General features: G+C 43.9%; 2 protein-coding genes, 1 long non-coding RNA gene and 2 other non-coding genes across 7 annotated transcripts; all 5 read right to left on the bottom strand.

The window, feature by feature from the left end:
* Positions 1 to 2161: 2161 nt before the first annotated feature.
* On the bottom strand, positions 2162 to 4084 carry LOC110015448. Its single transcript, XR_002873600.1, has 2 exons — positions 3559 to 4084; positions 2162 to 2524 (listed from the first exon to the last, which is right to left on the bottom strand). It is a non-coding gene; the product is annotated as an uncharacterized LOC110015448 (long non-coding RNA).
* Positions 4085 to 6041: 1957 nt separating this feature from the next.
* LOC101166874 (60S ribosomal protein L3) lies at positions 6042 to 9337 on the bottom strand. Its single transcript, XM_004071159.4, has 9 exons — positions 9264 to 9337; positions 8569 to 8761; positions 8156 to 8324; positions 7691 to 7826; positions 7304 to 7490; positions 6960 to 7222; positions 6789 to 6884; positions 6426 to 6545; positions 6042 to 6173 (listed from the first exon to the last, which is right to left on the bottom strand). The coding sequence occupies exons 1-9, from the start codon at positions 9264 to 9266 to the stop codon at positions 6129 to 6131; spliced, it is 1212 nt and encodes a 403-aa protein (XP_004071207.1). The 5' UTR covers positions 9267 to 9337; the 3' UTR covers positions 6042 to 6128.
* LOC111947844 lies at positions 6240 to 6370 on the bottom strand. The gene has a single exon (XR_002873794.1). It is a non-coding gene; the product is annotated as a small nucleolar RNA SNORA54 (small nucleolar RNA).
* LOC111947846 lies at positions 7565 to 7658 on the bottom strand. Its single transcript, XR_002873796.1, has one exon. It is a non-coding gene; the product is annotated as a small nucleolar RNA U83B (small nucleolar RNA).
* Positions 9338 to 10681: 1344 nt separating the features above from the next.
* LOC101167120 (solute carrier family 25 member 39) lies at positions 10682 to 16612 on the bottom strand. 3 transcript variants are annotated; one of them, XM_004071160.3, is made up of 12 exons: positions 16341 to 16612; positions 15279 to 15384; positions 15108 to 15167; positions 14937 to 14987; positions 14402 to 14511; positions 14245 to 14312; positions 13410 to 13534; positions 13160 to 13333; positions 12286 to 12395; positions 11908 to 11989; positions 11749 to 11829; positions 10682 to 11666 (listed from the first exon to the last, which is right to left on the bottom strand). In XM_004071160.3, the coding sequence occupies exons 1-12, from the start codon at positions 16374 to 16376 to the stop codon at positions 11548 to 11550; spliced, it is 1122 nt and encodes a 373-aa protein (XP_004071208.1). In that variant the 5' UTR covers positions 16377 to 16612; the 3' UTR covers positions 10682 to 11547. The 3 variants fall into 3 exon arrangements, with proteins under 3 accessions (XP_004071208.1, XP_011476089.1, XP_020560714.1); XM_011477787.2 differs by lacking the exon at positions 16341 to 16612 and adding an exon at positions 15567 to 16334; XM_020705055.2 differs by lacking the exon at positions 14937 to 14987 and having other exon boundaries at positions 16341 to 16593.
* Positions 16613 to 16784: the final 172 nt, after the last annotated feature.

The following is a 16784-nucleotide window of genomic DNA, read 5'->3' on the forward strand; positions in this document are numbered from 1 at the left end:
CGGAAACTCTCGGCAGCCGCTAACCGCTTCAAGACCCTCCAGCCACGCCACAGCCACGTCTAACCTGGACACTCCTCGAACCAGCCATCTTCACATCTGGAGCAAACAATAAATCCATTCTCATCCTCCACTTACCTGTCTTCCTTCTGGGTTGCAGCATCTGGGTTCCTCATCCTTGTGAAATCATGACAGTTGCGCCGTATTGTTGTTTAATGCAGCCATTTAGCTGAAGTGACTCTTCCTGTTGCACACAGATGCACAAAATACACAACAAAACTTTTAAAGTCTTTTGAAATTTTCATTTTTTATATTTAGTGTGGATTTGTGTCTTCAATTTGTTGAATTTTCACAAATCCACAAAAAAAAACACAACTGACAAGATGTTTTCAATCTGATCTCAATCTGGATGAAGACATGCAGCGAATAAAGGCTGTCAGGAGCCTAAAAACACTGGATATCAACACAAAATGTTGGCTCAATCCCTCATACACCCATAAAAATAACAGCTGAGCTGTCACACATAAAACCATGTACGCACTCCTGAAATCTCTGCCTCAGCCTGCTGTTGTAAAACGGTGATAACACACAGCAATCGACCACTGTGGCCCATAATTCAGGATATATTAGAGTTTACTGCAGACTGAGGAGCTTTGTCCTGCATTTCACAGGAGGGAAGACATATACATTTTTAAAAAAGTGTTGGACTGATGCTGCACAAATACATCTTTGCTACTCACATTTGGTCTTTTGCTTTCTCTTGTAACCGTCTGAGAGAAGATGTACACTGAATTTTGGTTGTATTTGTCTTCAGAAACACGGGTTTGCAATTCTCTCAGCTGGTAGAAGCCTCTTTCTGTTGCACTTCTCTAGGAGCTCTGCTGGACCTGCAGCGCTTCGTGGGTTTAAGTGTGAAGTGCTCACATTTCGGAAGCCGCTGAAGCAGAAGCTAATACCAAAAAAACTGGGCATTTCTTTTAAAGTTTCCTGTAGGTAAAGGTGGGGAAACTAAAAAAATAAATAAATAAACAGAAGCAAGTTTGCATTTAAAAATGAAGGCATTTGCAGCTTTAAAGACCCACTGATCATCTTTTGAACTATTTAAAGCGTTCCCTGTGGTCTTTTAGTTATGATTATCCCTTTTTTAGCCCAAATAAAAAACTGGTGTCATATTTTAGGACAAAGAGCAAACAGATTAGAGCTAAAGGCTTTTTGTGTTGGACAGGTTTTACTATCACAAAACAAAAAAGGTTATATAGCTTCGAGAAACCAGAGTGTGGATTGGTACAAACCCCTTTTTGTTGTATTATTTTTTATTTATTTGTTATATTTAGTGTGTGTGGGGAGGGAGAGGGGAAGAATGTGAGAGGGGGGGGTGGAAGAGAGTAAAAGGAAAAGAGGTGAGAAAGTGGGGGATACAAGCACTGTTTTGAATAAGTTATTATTTTAAGCTGTATCTTATTTTCTACGCTGCAAAACTGATTATTTTTTTAAACTGAACCCTTTCAATGATTTAAATTGACAAATACTCAGAGATGCAATTTTAAACTTATTTTTCTTTATAATTGACCTTCATCATCAGAAAAATGCCACAAGAACATGTTAAAACCCCATTTTCATCAGAGTGTTATACAAGAATGTCAAAAACTGCTGAGATCCTGACTTTCATCCTCCAAGCAACTCTCCATAAAATATAGTATTGATGCATCTAAATGAACATTATTCAGAAGAATTCATAGGCAGAAGGCATTACCTTCAACCTAAGGTGCTGGAGGATCCAGGCATGTCACTAAGCAACACCTGTCCATGCGTCAACATTCTGAACGTCACTTTTTTTTTAATGATTCTGGACGGGATAAGTCTGCTCTCTGGAACATCCTTCACATTTTGTCAAGCTGTCTTCTCCGATTTCCACTTTTCCAGAACAGGTCCTGTCATGTCAGATGCTTTGCAAAGGTCGACCCACACATCAGCGGGCGGACATACGACTGTTAGTGTCAGAGAAGCAAAGCCTCACCTGTGCGCTCTCAAGAGGAGGACGACGTCTGACAGATCTAATATTGCCACTTTTTCACGTTTTCAGATAAAGTAGAGCCAAAGTTCCTTCTTTGTGAGGAACATTACTGTTTTTGCTAGACTCCTTAAATAAGCAGTTTTTTTTTTGTTTACAAATTGTAACCTGAGGAAAAATAACCACAAATTAATTAATAATTCCTCTAAAAACAGAGAGTAGATCAAATGTTAGGCTATTAAAATTGAAGCGCAATAAAGGGGATTATAGAACATGTTTTCCAAGGAGGATCCATGGATTTTTTAAAAGTGTTTTTTAGAACAATATCCTCAAAATACAAACAATAATGTATTTAATTGTTGGTCTAAAGCACACTAACATTCAGTTCGGATTGTTGTAAAGGGTTGTGTGGTGTCACTGTCAGTCAGGTGAGCCTCATCTCTCACCTGCGGATAGACGTATTGTCACAGCCCTCCACCTCTCAAGCAAGAATGAAAAATGAACTGCTGTTATCCTCTGTGGACAAAAAAAAGCACAACTTTAACCCTTTAAAGCCCACTACATCAAAGAATTGACAGAAAAATCTTTTTTGGAATTAAAATGTTAAAAAACAAAAAGAGATAACAGTATCAGTTGTGATACGTTGGGGGATTTGGTGTATTTTTGCTCCCAAAAGTGAAAAAAAACATCTAAACTCGTTAGTTTCACTATTTCTCTGCTGCTTTATTTGAAATGCAGCTACAGGGGGAGTGGCCGGTGTTTGAACTGTAAAATTTAGATGCTCGCATAAGCGGCTAAAAGCTGATCTGAGGACAGATTTTCCTGCTTCTTTGGATGGAGGAAAAAGAAAAAAACGTGATCCCCCCAAAGAAGGCCTGAACTGTTGCTCACAAGACTGGTGGTCCAGATTCAATTAAACACTCTCCGGACAACTTCAGCGAGGAAATAAATCACCCGGCCGTGCTTTGACAAAAATGTTTTGGGGGGTTAAATTCTGCAAACAAGGGAAAAGCTCTGAAAATCCTCCTGTTAGTGTGGGAGCTTTAATTAGCTTGCACCACCATGCCTCCTCTCTTCTGCATTTAACCTTGCTCTCTTCTCCCCATTTTCCCTCCCTTCTTCCTGCTGTGGCGATCAGAGTGTCTCTGCAGTGCTGTGTGATGGGGGGGGGGGGGTGTCAGCAGAGGAGGCTATGAGAAGATGAGCCCCCCCCCTCCCCTCAGTTGCTTTTACCCAGAATATTAAGTGCAAACACACTGGCTCTGTCACGGCTCAAACCAAACTTTGTGTCAGTCCGACTCCAAGGTTACATAACCTCCCATCAAAGCCCTCTCTGTGACCTTACTGGACCATGCTCTGGGACACAGAGGAGGGGGGCCCCCCACAGGGGCCAAAGCCAGCCCTCCAGCTGCTGAGACGGGGCATCACTTCTTTGGATGCAAACCTAAAATGTCTGTTTGATCTTTCTCTTCTGTGCATGCAAACACAGAGTTTGCGTGCGTCTGCCTTTCAGTACTGCTGACCAGAGGACAGTTGCAGATTGCACTTACCCCAGGTTATTTTTCGGTCATGTAAAGTTGACTGGCAACTGAGAGCTATATGCACGCTTCCACCAGCTGGAAAAGAAAGACAGAAAAAAAAATCAGTGGAGCAAACACACAGCCATGGAATGACAAAGTCACGTCACCCGAACAGCTGAGACAAGCACCATCCTCTGAAAGCTTCTGAGACGGCAGAAAGCCTGGCGTGGACAGGGTAGCTTTCAAAATCATCTCAGCCTTTTTTCTTTATGGTAAATCTAACATTTAACTGTTTTTTTTAATGCACTAAAAGAGCTGCTGCGTTTTGATTGCGAATTGAGCGCCCCCTGTTGGTGCTTGGCGGGAGGAGCACCGGGCTGCAGCCTTCAGCAGGAACGCCGTGTCCATGAACGGGTCTGGAATACTGATGCCACAGTGCAGGGGTGCAGGAGCACTCAGTGTCCTCGGCTAAGACACCAGAGGAGGTCCCTGAATGCGTCTGTGACAACTACACTTGCAGATGATCGGCAAAGAGGAATTATTTTATAACAATCACCTTTAAAGGCTAAAGGGACTATAAAAAGGTGGTTTGTGCAAAAAACACAACTCCATCCTAACAGCTTAATTTGTTTTTTTTTTATTCCAGTTATTTGATGGGAATAAATAATATTTGCATGAATGTTAAGCCATGTGGATGCTGTTCTTCACAGCCAGCCTGCGCTGAACCAGTTTTCGCCTCCAGCCTCCATTGGGTGTGATGATGGCCCTGACCGCGTGGTCGTCCCCTCCAACAGCCTGTCCCCCTGTTGGACTGCACACCCCCACCAGCCCCCCATGTCCCTCTGCAGGACAGCCCGCCCCTGATTCTGTGCCAGCCAGACCTCAGCAGAGCCACACAGAGTGTGCGCAACTCCATGCAGACGAGCGCACAACTCTGCACATACATCAAATGCTGGGCTGTGCTCTCTCTGCTGTCCCAGCATGCACCCTGCTTACCTGGCTGCTGTCCCATGAACGACAGCTGCTGTCAAGAGAGTTGGAGCGAGGCCCCCGCTGCACTTTGGGACCCTGACACACTGTTGTCTGACAGACACACAAGTGTTTCCATCAAATCAACCAAAAGATGATAAAAAAAATCAAATAAAAAAACAGCTCCAAAGGAAGAACCAACCAGACATTGTAGTGGCAGATTAAGACCAGAGAAAAGCTGGTGGAATGGATGTGGCAACATCAGGAAGAAGAACCATAAGAAACTGGAGAAATACCAGCGAAAGGCGGGAAAGGGAAAATGACAGTAGAGCCTGTGGAGATCAGAGCACTCAGGGTGGTGACAGCTAAACCCTAAATCCCTCAATCCAGATCTGGAAGTCCCACAAAAATTATAAATGCAAGCAATAATAAACTGGTGCATGAGGATGCTTAGATGTAGAAGTATCACAATATTACCTAAACTACACACAAAGTAAAAACCAGTCAACTATCTTAAGGTGTTTAACAAAATAAAAGCTGAAAAATGACCCGAAGTTTAAAAAACAACTTGAATTAAAAAAGTGACTTAATTGTACTTTTTACCACAAAATATCCAAATGAGACTAAAACTGGAGAAAAATGTTTCAATTGACATGTTTACTTTTGGCTGCAGTTTTTGACAAACGCTTTAAACAAATGAAGAAAAAAAATCTGCACAATTACTGCATTTTAAAATTTCAAATTACTTTATTTACAGCGTCCAACAAAATACTAGTTATGTCAACAAAAAGTTTAAAATTAAGGTAGCGAAAGCCTCTTAAAAAATAAAAATATAAAGTCACCTGAAGGCCCAGACGTGACCTTCCACTAAGCCCTCAGGAGCAGAACCACATGGGCGATACTATTCCGTTGGAGCAAAAACATGGCCGTCATGCAGACCCCTGCTGCTGGGACATCCGGCCTCGAGTGGACAGGACCGACGAGGCCATGTCAAGTGGTTCTGAGCGGCTTATTCAGCAATGCCGTTATGTAAAGCCAAACGCTGCTTGTGTGTGGCGTGGCAGAGGTCGCAGCCTCTGGAGCGGCTTATGCAACAGCGGGCCGTCTCCATGAAGCTCCTGACCACCGAGCCTCACCGCGCTGCACTATCAGGGCCAACTGCCCCCAAAGATCCTCTGGTGTAAAAACTGCTTTGCTTCTCAGTCCTGAATCCCGTCAGCTGCAGGTGAAAGTGTAGAAACTTTGAAAATCCTCAACAATCCCACCTCCTCGCTTTTTATGCAGATAACCCATGTTCTTAATGACCAGTCTCTCAGGGTCTCATTACCTGCTGAAACTGAGTTTTTCTCTGCAATCATGGGTCAAAAGTGTTTGGGCTTAATAAGTCTTTTGACTGCCAATCGCAGCACAAGGACTCTTAAGGCAGCAGTGGATCCAGCGAGAACTTTAAAATGAAGTCTAGAGCTTTTAAGCATAGAAGCTGGAATTCTGCTCCTCTGTGCTCCAAAAGTACTCTTAAAGAAAACAGTTTACAAACACGCCAATGCTCGGTTTTTCTTTTATTAAACAACTCTGCAGATGAACATGGATGACAGAGAGCGCAGCAGAGATGTGGTTTGAAGTCAGGGGCCTCAGGCGGTCTCTTCCTTGGCAATGCGATCCTTCTTGAGGGGTCCCTGTGGACAAGAGAGACTACATCAGCAGGATGTCAAAAGCCAGGTCTGCTGCTGGCTCAGAAGCTGCCGTGTTCCCAGAGAGTGAACAGGGAGCCACCACAAGGAGGCACTGCTCCCCTGCCTACTGGGGGTTACTATGGCACTGGAATGGAACCAGAGTTCACACTGCAGGATGAACCAGGTTACGAACAGTGCAGAGAGGCTGAAGGAACAGTCGATGCAGATTACTTCTGCATGATTCAGAAAATTTACCATGAAGGCCTTCTTTTCCTCGATGGTCTGGAAGCGGCCGTGACCAAACTTTGAGGTCGTGTCGATGAACTTGAGGTCGATTTTCTCCAGCGCGCGACGGCTGGTCTGCACCAGCAGAGACTGAGGAAAAGAGGACACGTTCAGCATCTGAGAGGCGTCTGCACCGAAGGAGTTCTGGAGAAAGCGGTTCCTCCAACCCACAACAATGTTCTTAACAAGCCCCTGTGGATGTTAGTGATGAGGACTCAAAGAACAGCAAGCTTAAGAATGCAGTTCTGAGTATAAATGCTTGTGAATATGAAGCAGACCAAAGATAACTGGAGTGGGACTTGAACATGTGAACCTTTCAGGAACAGTTCTCACCTTGCGCAGAGTCAGCACCCTCTTCTTGGTTCCCACAACACAGCCCTTCACCATGACAAAGTCATTGGCCACTTGTCCGTAGTGGACAAATCCACCCTAAAGAAAAACCACAACTGAATAACCAACACTCGTCTTGTTAAATGTGAACCGTTTCCCTTTGAAGGTATGTACCAGTGGGTTGATGCTCTTGTTGGACAGATCATACTCAGTGGAGGCGTTGTTCTTGACAACCTTCCCGTCCTTGGTGTGGTAACCCTGGCCGATCTTGTAGATCTTCTTGTTGATCTCTGTGCGGTGGTGGTAACCCTTCTGACCAGCGCGAGCCACAGAGAAGGCCACACGGGCAGGATGCCAGGCGCCAATGCAGGCCACTTTACGCAGACCACGATGGGTTTTGCGGGGAAGCTTCTTCGTGTGCCAACGGCTGGTAACACCTACGAGTCATTTAGTCATCTTTAATACATCTGGAAAGCTTTAAAGCTACAGGCAAGAGAAAAAAAACAGGGAATGCATACCCTTGTATCCGTGACCCTTAGTGACACCAATGACGTCGATCATCTCGTCCTGAGTGAAAACTGTGTTCACGGGCACGGCCTGCTCCAGCTTCTCACGGGCCCAGTCCACTTTGTCAGAGATGGTGCCCCCGTTCAGCTGCACCTCCATCAGGTGAGACTTCTTCTGCTTCAGCGGCAGCAGACGCATCTGCACCAAAGGAAAAAAAAAAACAGTGTTAAAATAAAGCTTATGAACCGATTCTGTACAAGAGTTCCGTGAAAACTCGTCTCAGAAGGAAGGCAGCATGGAAACTATCTTCATAACTGATCAGGCGCCATGCCTGGCGCAGGTTCCGTGGTCTCGTCACTGACAAAATACAAATGATGAACCAAGCCGGACGTACTGACCTGTGTGTGGGCAATGACACGGATGACCTGGCAGTACTTCTTCATGGAGGCAAAGTCTTTCTCCAGCTGCTTCTTGCCTTCTTCATCCTGCCACTTCTTGCAGTATTTGGTGAAAGCCTTCTTCTTGGACTTGTACCTGGGAGCATCAAGCAACACAAACATTTGCACAGGTCCTTCATAACCCCATAGGGGTCAGCGGAAGAACACAGTGCGAAAGCGACAGCCCTCTCCAACGAGGACGCGGGGGGCTGCATCACTCAAGATTTTGGCTCATGGCACAGTTTCTAAGAAGCGCTTTCCACTGGCCAGAGGAGCCCGGAGCTCATCGAGGTACCAGGTACCTGAGCGGAGCTGCCAAAGGGGCCACCGGGATGTTAGACTCGCCAAGTGAAAACGCCATTTCTTTCATTCTCACTGGCGACTAACATCTGCTTCAACATTAACAGCCATGTTTATAAAACTCACCAGTTCTTGTAGAAGCGACGCTTGCACTCATCACTAATGTGCTCTGCAAAGATGGTCTTGAAGGAGCGGAGGCCACGAGGGGTGCTGACGTAGCCAGTGACTCCAACCACGACCATGGGAGGCGTCTCCACGATGGTAACAGCCTCCACAACTTCCTTTTTGTTCACCTCTGCAAGTGACAACACAAACATTTACAAACCCTTTGTCCCCACCAAACAGCATGCGTGTACATGCATTTATCATGGCAGAACGCTTTCAGTAGACGACATTCAGCAAGGGGTTAAACCCCATTATGTCCGCCCGTCGAGAGTCTCATCATTAGCAGATCACCATATTCTAAACGGTTACCTTATTTGTTAACTAAAAAAGAGCCACTTCATAGACACAAAATAACTTTATTCAGAACTACTTACTTGAGCCCGGTCTGTCAACCTCCCGAACAATGTGGGTCATGCCGGCCTTATAGCCTAGAAAGGCGGTCAGATGCACGGGCTTGCTCGGATCATCTTTGGGGAAGCTCTTGCATTTACCGCGGTGGCGACTGCTTCTCTTCCGGGGCAGGAAGCCCAGAGATCCGTGACGAGGAGCTGAGAACTTTCGGTGAGACTGTGGAGGAAAGACATCCATGAGCCCAGAGCTTTTATTAGCACCAATAACTTCACTAGATCTCTCATCCATGTTTTCATTTTAAACAAATGTTAGAAAATGCGTTCCCACTTCGTATGTCACCTTACCGGCTAACGCGTTAGCTGTTCTCAAGCTAACTGTTAGCAACACCACGCCGTTAGCGGAGGCCAACAATCTCATCTTTCGGTTTAATTTAGCGCGTCAAACTTTTCAAATGCAACAATATGCCATCCATCACTGTCGGTAAAATGTATAGGTTCGTAATTAATAAAAGTTTAAAGAATGGACCTGCCTTTCACGTATTGGAGAAATGGCAAGAATGCACCTTAGACACCCTACAATTTAACCCGCAAGAACTTTTAAAAATTTAGTGATGGACCCCAAGAAAGCTAACCGATTACTTTAAAAGTGACAAAATATGTAGGATGCTTTTGATAATTGAAGGATTGGGATACGAAGAAATAGTGAAATCCACACCCACCATCGTGTCTCCAGTCCGAATGAAAGAGGGCCTCCGTACTGCTGGTTCTGCATTTATAACGCTGAAAGTATCGCGAGAGCTCACGAGATCTCAGTCGGTGGAGTTATTCCTATACGTGACCACTAGATGTCACTGGTTGTAACACCAAAGGATTATAACACCATGCACAATGCCACAGGTTGACAACTGTATTATTTGTACTGTATATAGTTATATTTTAACTATATTGTTTATTTTAATCTTTTCTTTCTTCGAGCAATTTTTAAATATTTAACAATGGAATTAGATACATTTTGTGAACTTACACTATATTTCATGTTTGGCTATCATTTTTGCCGTTTAATGTACACTCACCAGCAAAGTTATTAGAAATACCTTCCTAATACGAGTTTGGACACCCTTTTGCCTTCAGAACTGCCTCAGTCCTTTGTGGCACAGATTCAACAAGGTACTGGAAACATTCCTCAGAGAGTTTTGTCCATATTGACATGACAGCATCACAAAGTTGCTGCAGATTTGTCAGCTGCACATCCATGATGCCAATCTCCCGTTCCACCACATCCCAAAGGTCGATCAATTGGTAGGGGATCTGGTGAGTGTGGAAGCCATTTGAGTCCAGAGAACTAATTTTCATGTAATAGAAACCAGTCTAAGATGATTCCAGCTTTATGACATGGCACCTTAGCCATTAGAAAATGGTCCACTGTGGTCAGAAAGGGTTGGACATGGTCAGCAGCAATCCCCCACACCAATACACCACCACCACTAGCCTGAACCATTAATACAAGGAGGATGGACCCATGCCTTTGTGTTGTTAACACCAAATTCTGACCCTACCATCCAAATGTGGCAGCAGAAATAGAGACTAACCAGACCAGACAACGTTTTTCTTACCGTCCAGTTTTGGTGAGTCTGTGTGAATTGTAGCCTCAGTGTCCTGTTCTTAGCGGACAGCAGTGGTACCCGGTGGGTTCTTCTGCTGCTGTAGGCCATCTGCCTCGAGGTTGGACGTGTTGTCCAGTCAGAGATGCTCTTCTGCAGACCTCGGTTGGAACCAGTGGTTCCTTGAGTTCCTGTTGACTTTCTATCAGCTGGAAAAAGTCTGGCCATTCTCCTCTGACCTCTGGCACCAACAAGGCATTTCCATAAATCCTAGATATGGTTGTGGGTGAAAATCCCAGTAGATCAGCAACTTCAGGAAATACTCAGAACAGCCCTTCTGGTACCAACAACCATGCCACGTTCAAAACCCCATTCAATTACCTTTCGTCCCTATTCTGATGCTGCCGTGTGACCGGCTGATTAAAAATGTGCGTAAACGAGCAGTTGGACAGGTGAGCTTGATGAGGTGGGTAGTGACTGTGGCTTGTAATGTATTTTAAATTAAGAAAAAGGAAAAACACTTTGCACCCAATAAACAGGTTTTAGATCTTTTAATACACTTTTCTTTATACAAAACAAACATATTCCAAATTAAGGCAAACATTCTTTCAGGAACCCAAGTTCTTGTTTTACTTTTATAGGAGTTTTGTTTTGTGTTGGATCATCAATGTAAAAGCACTAAAGAACATGATTTTTCATACACATGCATGTATTCACAGCAGTATGTTCCCAATGCTTCATGCACAAATGAAGACATGCTGTAAAATCAGTGGCATTGTCTTCAAACCGGCCATTTTCAGTGAAGAGATCCGACACTAAACCATAAAGATCTTTAAGAACCAAAGAGAAACAGGGATCTCTACATTGTTCTGGGTGTTGCTTCTTTTTCACAGTTTTTCTGTTGCAATAGTAAAATACAAAACTAAGGGTTTGTTCGGTACAAAACATATATCAGTCATCTACACAGCAGATAACTGCCTGGACTTGTGACGCAGCGGCGTGCAGCGCGGAGCAGTTCCCTGTTGCAAAAACATGCAGTTTTCCAGGGTGATGCAGGATTGAGGACAGCGTTGTGGTCAGAGAGGATTCTGGTCCAACTTTATAAACAGGTCGTCCCTTTGCATTTTGTCTTGTTCGGTGTACATCAGTCAAATGCAAAATTGACTGAAACACAGGATTTGTGCTCATTTAAGCTTCATAACATCGCCGAAGTTGCAGGATTTTTTTTCAGGCCTTTTGTAACGAGAGAAAACCTTTAGGTAGATCCATTCCAACTAAATCCTCAGTTGTTAAAAACAAAAAGAAAAGAAAAAACTGCATCCACTTCCTTAGAATTTAATTTAAAAGACAGATGATCTAAGGATCGACTGCCCCATTTCAGATGATCAAACTTGGTGGATTTTCAGGTTACCAACCGCTGTCGATCCAGGTTTACCTTCTGAAAAAAAGCTTTTCCAAACTCATAACTGCTTATCATAACAGCACAAGCTGGGGCCACTTTGATCACTCTGGGCATGAAACCTGAGAGGATAGGAATTAATAAGTGTTAGTGTGTTTAAACTTATAAAATATTCATAATTGAAAGGGCAGAATGTGTGCGTACCTGCAAAAAGACCCTTGTAGCCCAACTCCGTCCATATTTCCTTCAATATGTTCAGAGTGGATGAGGTTTTCCTTACAGAGACTGTTAGGGAAGAGGCTTCTTGTGAGAATGCAATCTTCAAAACAGAACTGCAGAGAGGACGTATGTGTGAGCACAAACCTCCAAGAGAATCCATCTCTCCCAGCTGGATCTGCCTCCGGGTTTTCACCACGTCGAACGGCAGAGTCAGCACTGCAGCCGCCTGAAAAAAACAAACAGGATCAATTCCAGGAACGACAGCCGAGTCAAAGAGGACGAAGAAACTCAATGTCCGTTTCTGTGTTCCCTCGCTTATCACAGGTGGAACCTTCTAAAAAATAACTCACACAAACCTGCAAACTTTATTTGTACAGTTAAAGATGTTTTAAGTCAGGACGCAAACTGTTTTGTATTTTAGAGACTTCACTCGTTCACATGATCCAATAAAAAGTTCTACAAAGGTGAAGCTAAAGCCGAGCCGGTCCACGAAGAGAGCCGGCATCACTGCTGGGTACTTACAGCTCCAGAGACGGCTCCTGCAGTGAAGCTGATTGAAAAGTTGGCCTGAGTCGTTCCACACTGCTCACAGAGCTGGGCCTTCACCAGCTCATAGTTAAACCAGTACAACCCTGCCGAAACACAAGCAGAGCGTTTGAACGTGTTGCTTTGCCAAATCTGTAGCACCAGAATTCACGATTAATTCACATCAGCAGCTGCAGCTCTTTAGCTGGAAGACAACACGACTTTAACACGGGAGGGACTCAAGCGCTGCAGATAATCTAAACTAAACCCTGATGCACGTGTCATTTACCAGACTCCATGTTTCTCACAAGCTTTTTCTTTAAAAAACAAACAAAAAAACAGTTTGTTTAACTTTTCCTGATAAGAGCCGAGAGCAGCAAAAGCACCTCTACAGACAAAGCATGTGCTCAGAAAAAAAAACTAAAAAACCCAGAGGGACAAAGACAACGGAGGCAAAAAGTGTGTTTAAAAAATACACAACGGTTCTTTTTAGGCCTAAAAGGTAAAGTATTTTGCTAAAATGATAAAACTAATAAAAGCTGCTCTAAAATGTTCACAGACGCAAAGATTTCTGAAACTCTTCTTTAATAAGTTTTAAAATGTACAATGAAGCAATAAGAAAAGAAGATTTTAAATAGCAGGAAATTGAAATAAGCTCTTTTTAAATTTTATGCATTCATTTATTTTCCAAGCGATAAAAAAACAAACATCATAAACCAAAGTGTAACAATATGAGAAGTATGAAAAGGGCTTTGGATGAAGATTTATGTCGTGGGAGTCCAAGCCCCTTTTTTCCAAGTCAATTCAAACATTATTTTTCCAAAATTTGAGGAGTAACAAGCAGGAATGGACATTTTCTAATATGTCTCACCAGAGAAGGGCACGTCTCTGAGAACGGTGGGACCCCACCCCCTCCACAGCGACAGCGGGCCCCCCCGAGCCACAGCAGACCGGATGCACACTCGCAGCTCGCTGTACGACAACTTCCTGGACTGCATTTTGGTCCTGATGAGCTCCAAAGGGCTGATGACGGTCACGGCCCCCACTGCCACACAAACCCAGAGTGTCAGGGAAACGAAAGCCGCGGGACTGCCGGGATGTTTGTGCGGACGCGAACTCACATCTGGCTAGAGCTCCAGCAAGAAGAGGGACGAAACTTCCCTGGAGGCCCACGCCGAACCGCAGGAAGTCCCGCAGCTGGTCGTAGCAGGTGAAGTAGATGATGGTGGCTGGGACCGCCATGACCCTACACCCATGGAAAGGAAGGTTTCAGGGGGGAGTTACATACACTAAGAGAAGAACAAGTCAGTTTATCTAAAGACATGTCAATGATTTTAAAGTATCTGACAACTTAAGCCTGCTTTTATTAAAAAAAAAAAACCTTTTGTTTCTCTAATTAAAAGCTAACAAATAAAGTCGGGGAATGTGAAAAGATTTGGCGAATGAATTTGATTAAAAAGATGGAAAGTATCAAATACAAACGTCTTTACTTTTGAGTTGTCTTGATAACGGAAGTTATAAATTAAGGATTTTTAAGACCCGTTTGCCGTTTCCTCCTCCACACATACAAATTAAGCAACACGATCCTCATCGTGCAAAGTTTAAACTTCCGTGCAACTTTCTCTATAGAAGTCTAGGAGGGGTCACTCACATACGTTCAATGGCTTTTTAAGCTAGAACGCAGCTAAACCTTTAAGGACAGGACATTCAGCTTCACACCACATAAGAGGAAGAAAAGCTGCATTGGTGGAATAGTTGCAACAGGAAGAAAGTCTGCTCTGACTCCGTTCACACTTCCTTACAAAAATCCTCAATAGTGGGAACAGAATAAAAGTAAGAATGTTTTTTTTTAATTGCCTTTCCCACTTAGCAATCCATCCATTCATATCATCAATACTAGCCATTTAACTGTAGTTTTTGACTAGTTCATTCTGCAACTGTTTAGATAACACTCACAGCGTCGGCGGCAGCCCACTCCACAGAGTCCTGAGTCCCTCATGACGCGTTATTTTGACAAAAGCATCCTGTGTCGCAAAGAAAATAATAGTATTTTAGTTTGTTTTGAGGGTGACATATTGACTACAGACACAAGCATCCAGGCACCGTGACCCACCAGAGTCCCGCTGAAGTGTGTGGGCTTTTTGTACCAGGTGCTGCAACTGGTTCCGTTCTGGCAAACGTAGATGTGATCCATCAATCCATTGCAATACAGGAAGCATTTCCCTGTTTGGGGAAGCAAAGCGGGGATCAGAGGAACAGAAAAACCTGCAGTGCGCTGACCGAGTGACCATAGGTCTCACAGTTTATCCATTAACTCCTGAATGCTCTGTAACATAATTCAGATATAAATAGATCAAAGACATTTCAGATATAAGCAGACAAAAATTCTAATGTGTCCTTGTAATGATTTACTCTGTCTGTTTTTTTAGGACTGATTTCAAAATGATCCAAAAAAAGAATTTCACCACCAACTCTACAAATATTTATGAGGCACAGGATCAAAGTAATCAATAAACTAAAAATAAGCAGAAGAAAAAAACCCTTTCCCCCGGATTTTCAGATAAAAATTTCATAAATGCACATTTAGGATCTCACAGCATTAAGTTCAACAATACAGCATAAAGCCACACAAATGCTTAGACACTCACTTTTGTGAAGACGGCTGGCACCCCCCCATGGAGCCGGTTCACAGGTTAAAGCTACGGGACGGAGCAAAGAAGCAGCACATGAAAGCAGGACACAATAAAGAAAAACATAAAAGCAGTGAAGTTATAGCACAAAACAGCAGTGAACAACCACCGTCTCTCTCGTTTCCTCACCTTGGTGGAACGGCGTCTGCTGAGCCTGCAGCCTTATCTTCACAACGTCCAGCGGTGTGACTGTAAACAAATTCAGCAGATCAATCATCGCAACCAAGAGGAAAGTCTGCAGCAGAGAACAATCCACTAAAGCAAAACTCCACTAAAACAACATGAAGTAGCTCTTTTAACCAAATAGAGATGTGAGGAGGGCTCCAGTGCCAGAGGCCAGCATCTGCTGCACTGGAGAGATCGCAGCCACGGGGCCGCCAACGGTCCGCTCCCCCATCCTGCCCACCTGTCAGACCAAAGAAAACATAGCAGGTGATGCTGAACAGGTCATGCACTGTCTTTAAACTTGGCAGCGGCGTTTTCTCATTATGTAAAACGGCTCAGGAGGACTGAGTCGCCCAAAGATCAGTAACCTTAGACTGTCTTTGTGGTTGGATAAGACTCCTGGTGATGTCAGATAAGCCATACCTGCAATGCTCCCAAAGCTGTCAGCGCACGGCAAATGAGGCAACCTAAGCACAAACTAATGGGGACCGTGTAATTAGCTCAGACTGCTCTAATGGAATTGGAGAGCAGATCTAGGCGGAGTTCTTCCCGTCCTTGGAGACTCGATAGCTTATCTGCAGCGAGCAGCCAGCATGGCCTCGCCCCCACATGCACTCCAGCAAAAGCCGGCTCAAACTTGTTCTCCTGGTGTTAGCTTGTCCTTTGATTCCTCTGTTTTTGCCGGATTTTTGGCCTGGCAGTTGCTGCCACACGATGGTTTCTTTCCCAGATAAAAACGGCACGAGCCCCAAAATATGAACATAAAGTTGTTCCCATTCCCAGCGCTGCACGCGCACGGGTCACGTCTCCCCGTTAGTTAAATAAACATTACCCTGTCATGTTGGCAGGAAACGTGAAAAATGCTAAATACACAACACATATCTGTAGTTATGGTTACAATAGATAAACATTTCAAGTAAAAACACCCCCAAAAACGCGCATAGTTCCCATGTTTGTACATTATGTTCCATGTTTTGCACCATCTGTTATGTCGCTGGTCACAAAAAACACATATAGTCTAGGAAAGCTGAGCAGGATCATTTGGTGTCAGACATTATCGATTTATTTACGAAAAGGCTGACGAAAAGTGGCACGGGTGTGATATTTTTAATTTAAAAAACGATTAGCTTACAGGCTAGTTAGCTAAATTGTGCTAGTACGCCTCGTGCCAAAAAAAATCCCAAGCTAAAGACTTACTTTTACTTTAGCCGCCTGCTTCTCTGTAAGCCACATGCGCCTTCGCCCATGTTAGACAAGCACCAGTTGTATTTTACTTCATCCTATCCGGGACTCCATCATCTAATGCTCATCGATATTTTATCAGTTCAAGCTCGTAAACCAGAAATCAAGCTAGGCGAAGCGAAGCCCACGTACGCTTTACCCGGATATAACACACATGTGCACTGAAACACTTATGGAACGAGGCATGTGCAGGGCGTTTGGAGATCAGCGCTTCGTTCTCTTCCGCTTCTACAAGCACCGCAGCTTTGGCGCCGCCTTGTGGCAAACAATTATATGACGTAAACAAGCTGTGTTTACCGCAATAAAAAAAGGTTCATTTCTGTCAGGAAAAATACCAAACATATCATCGTGTTTCCATATTAGCAGTGCATATGGTTTTAAATAATTACTAGAATAATG

The sequence above is a fragment of the Oryzias latipes genome, chromosome 8 (assembly GCF_002234675.1).
Source record: "Oryzias latipes chromosome 8, ASM223467v1".
Lineage (NCBI taxonomy): Eukaryota > Metazoa > Chordata > Actinopteri > Beloniformes > Adrianichthyidae > Oryzias > Oryzias latipes.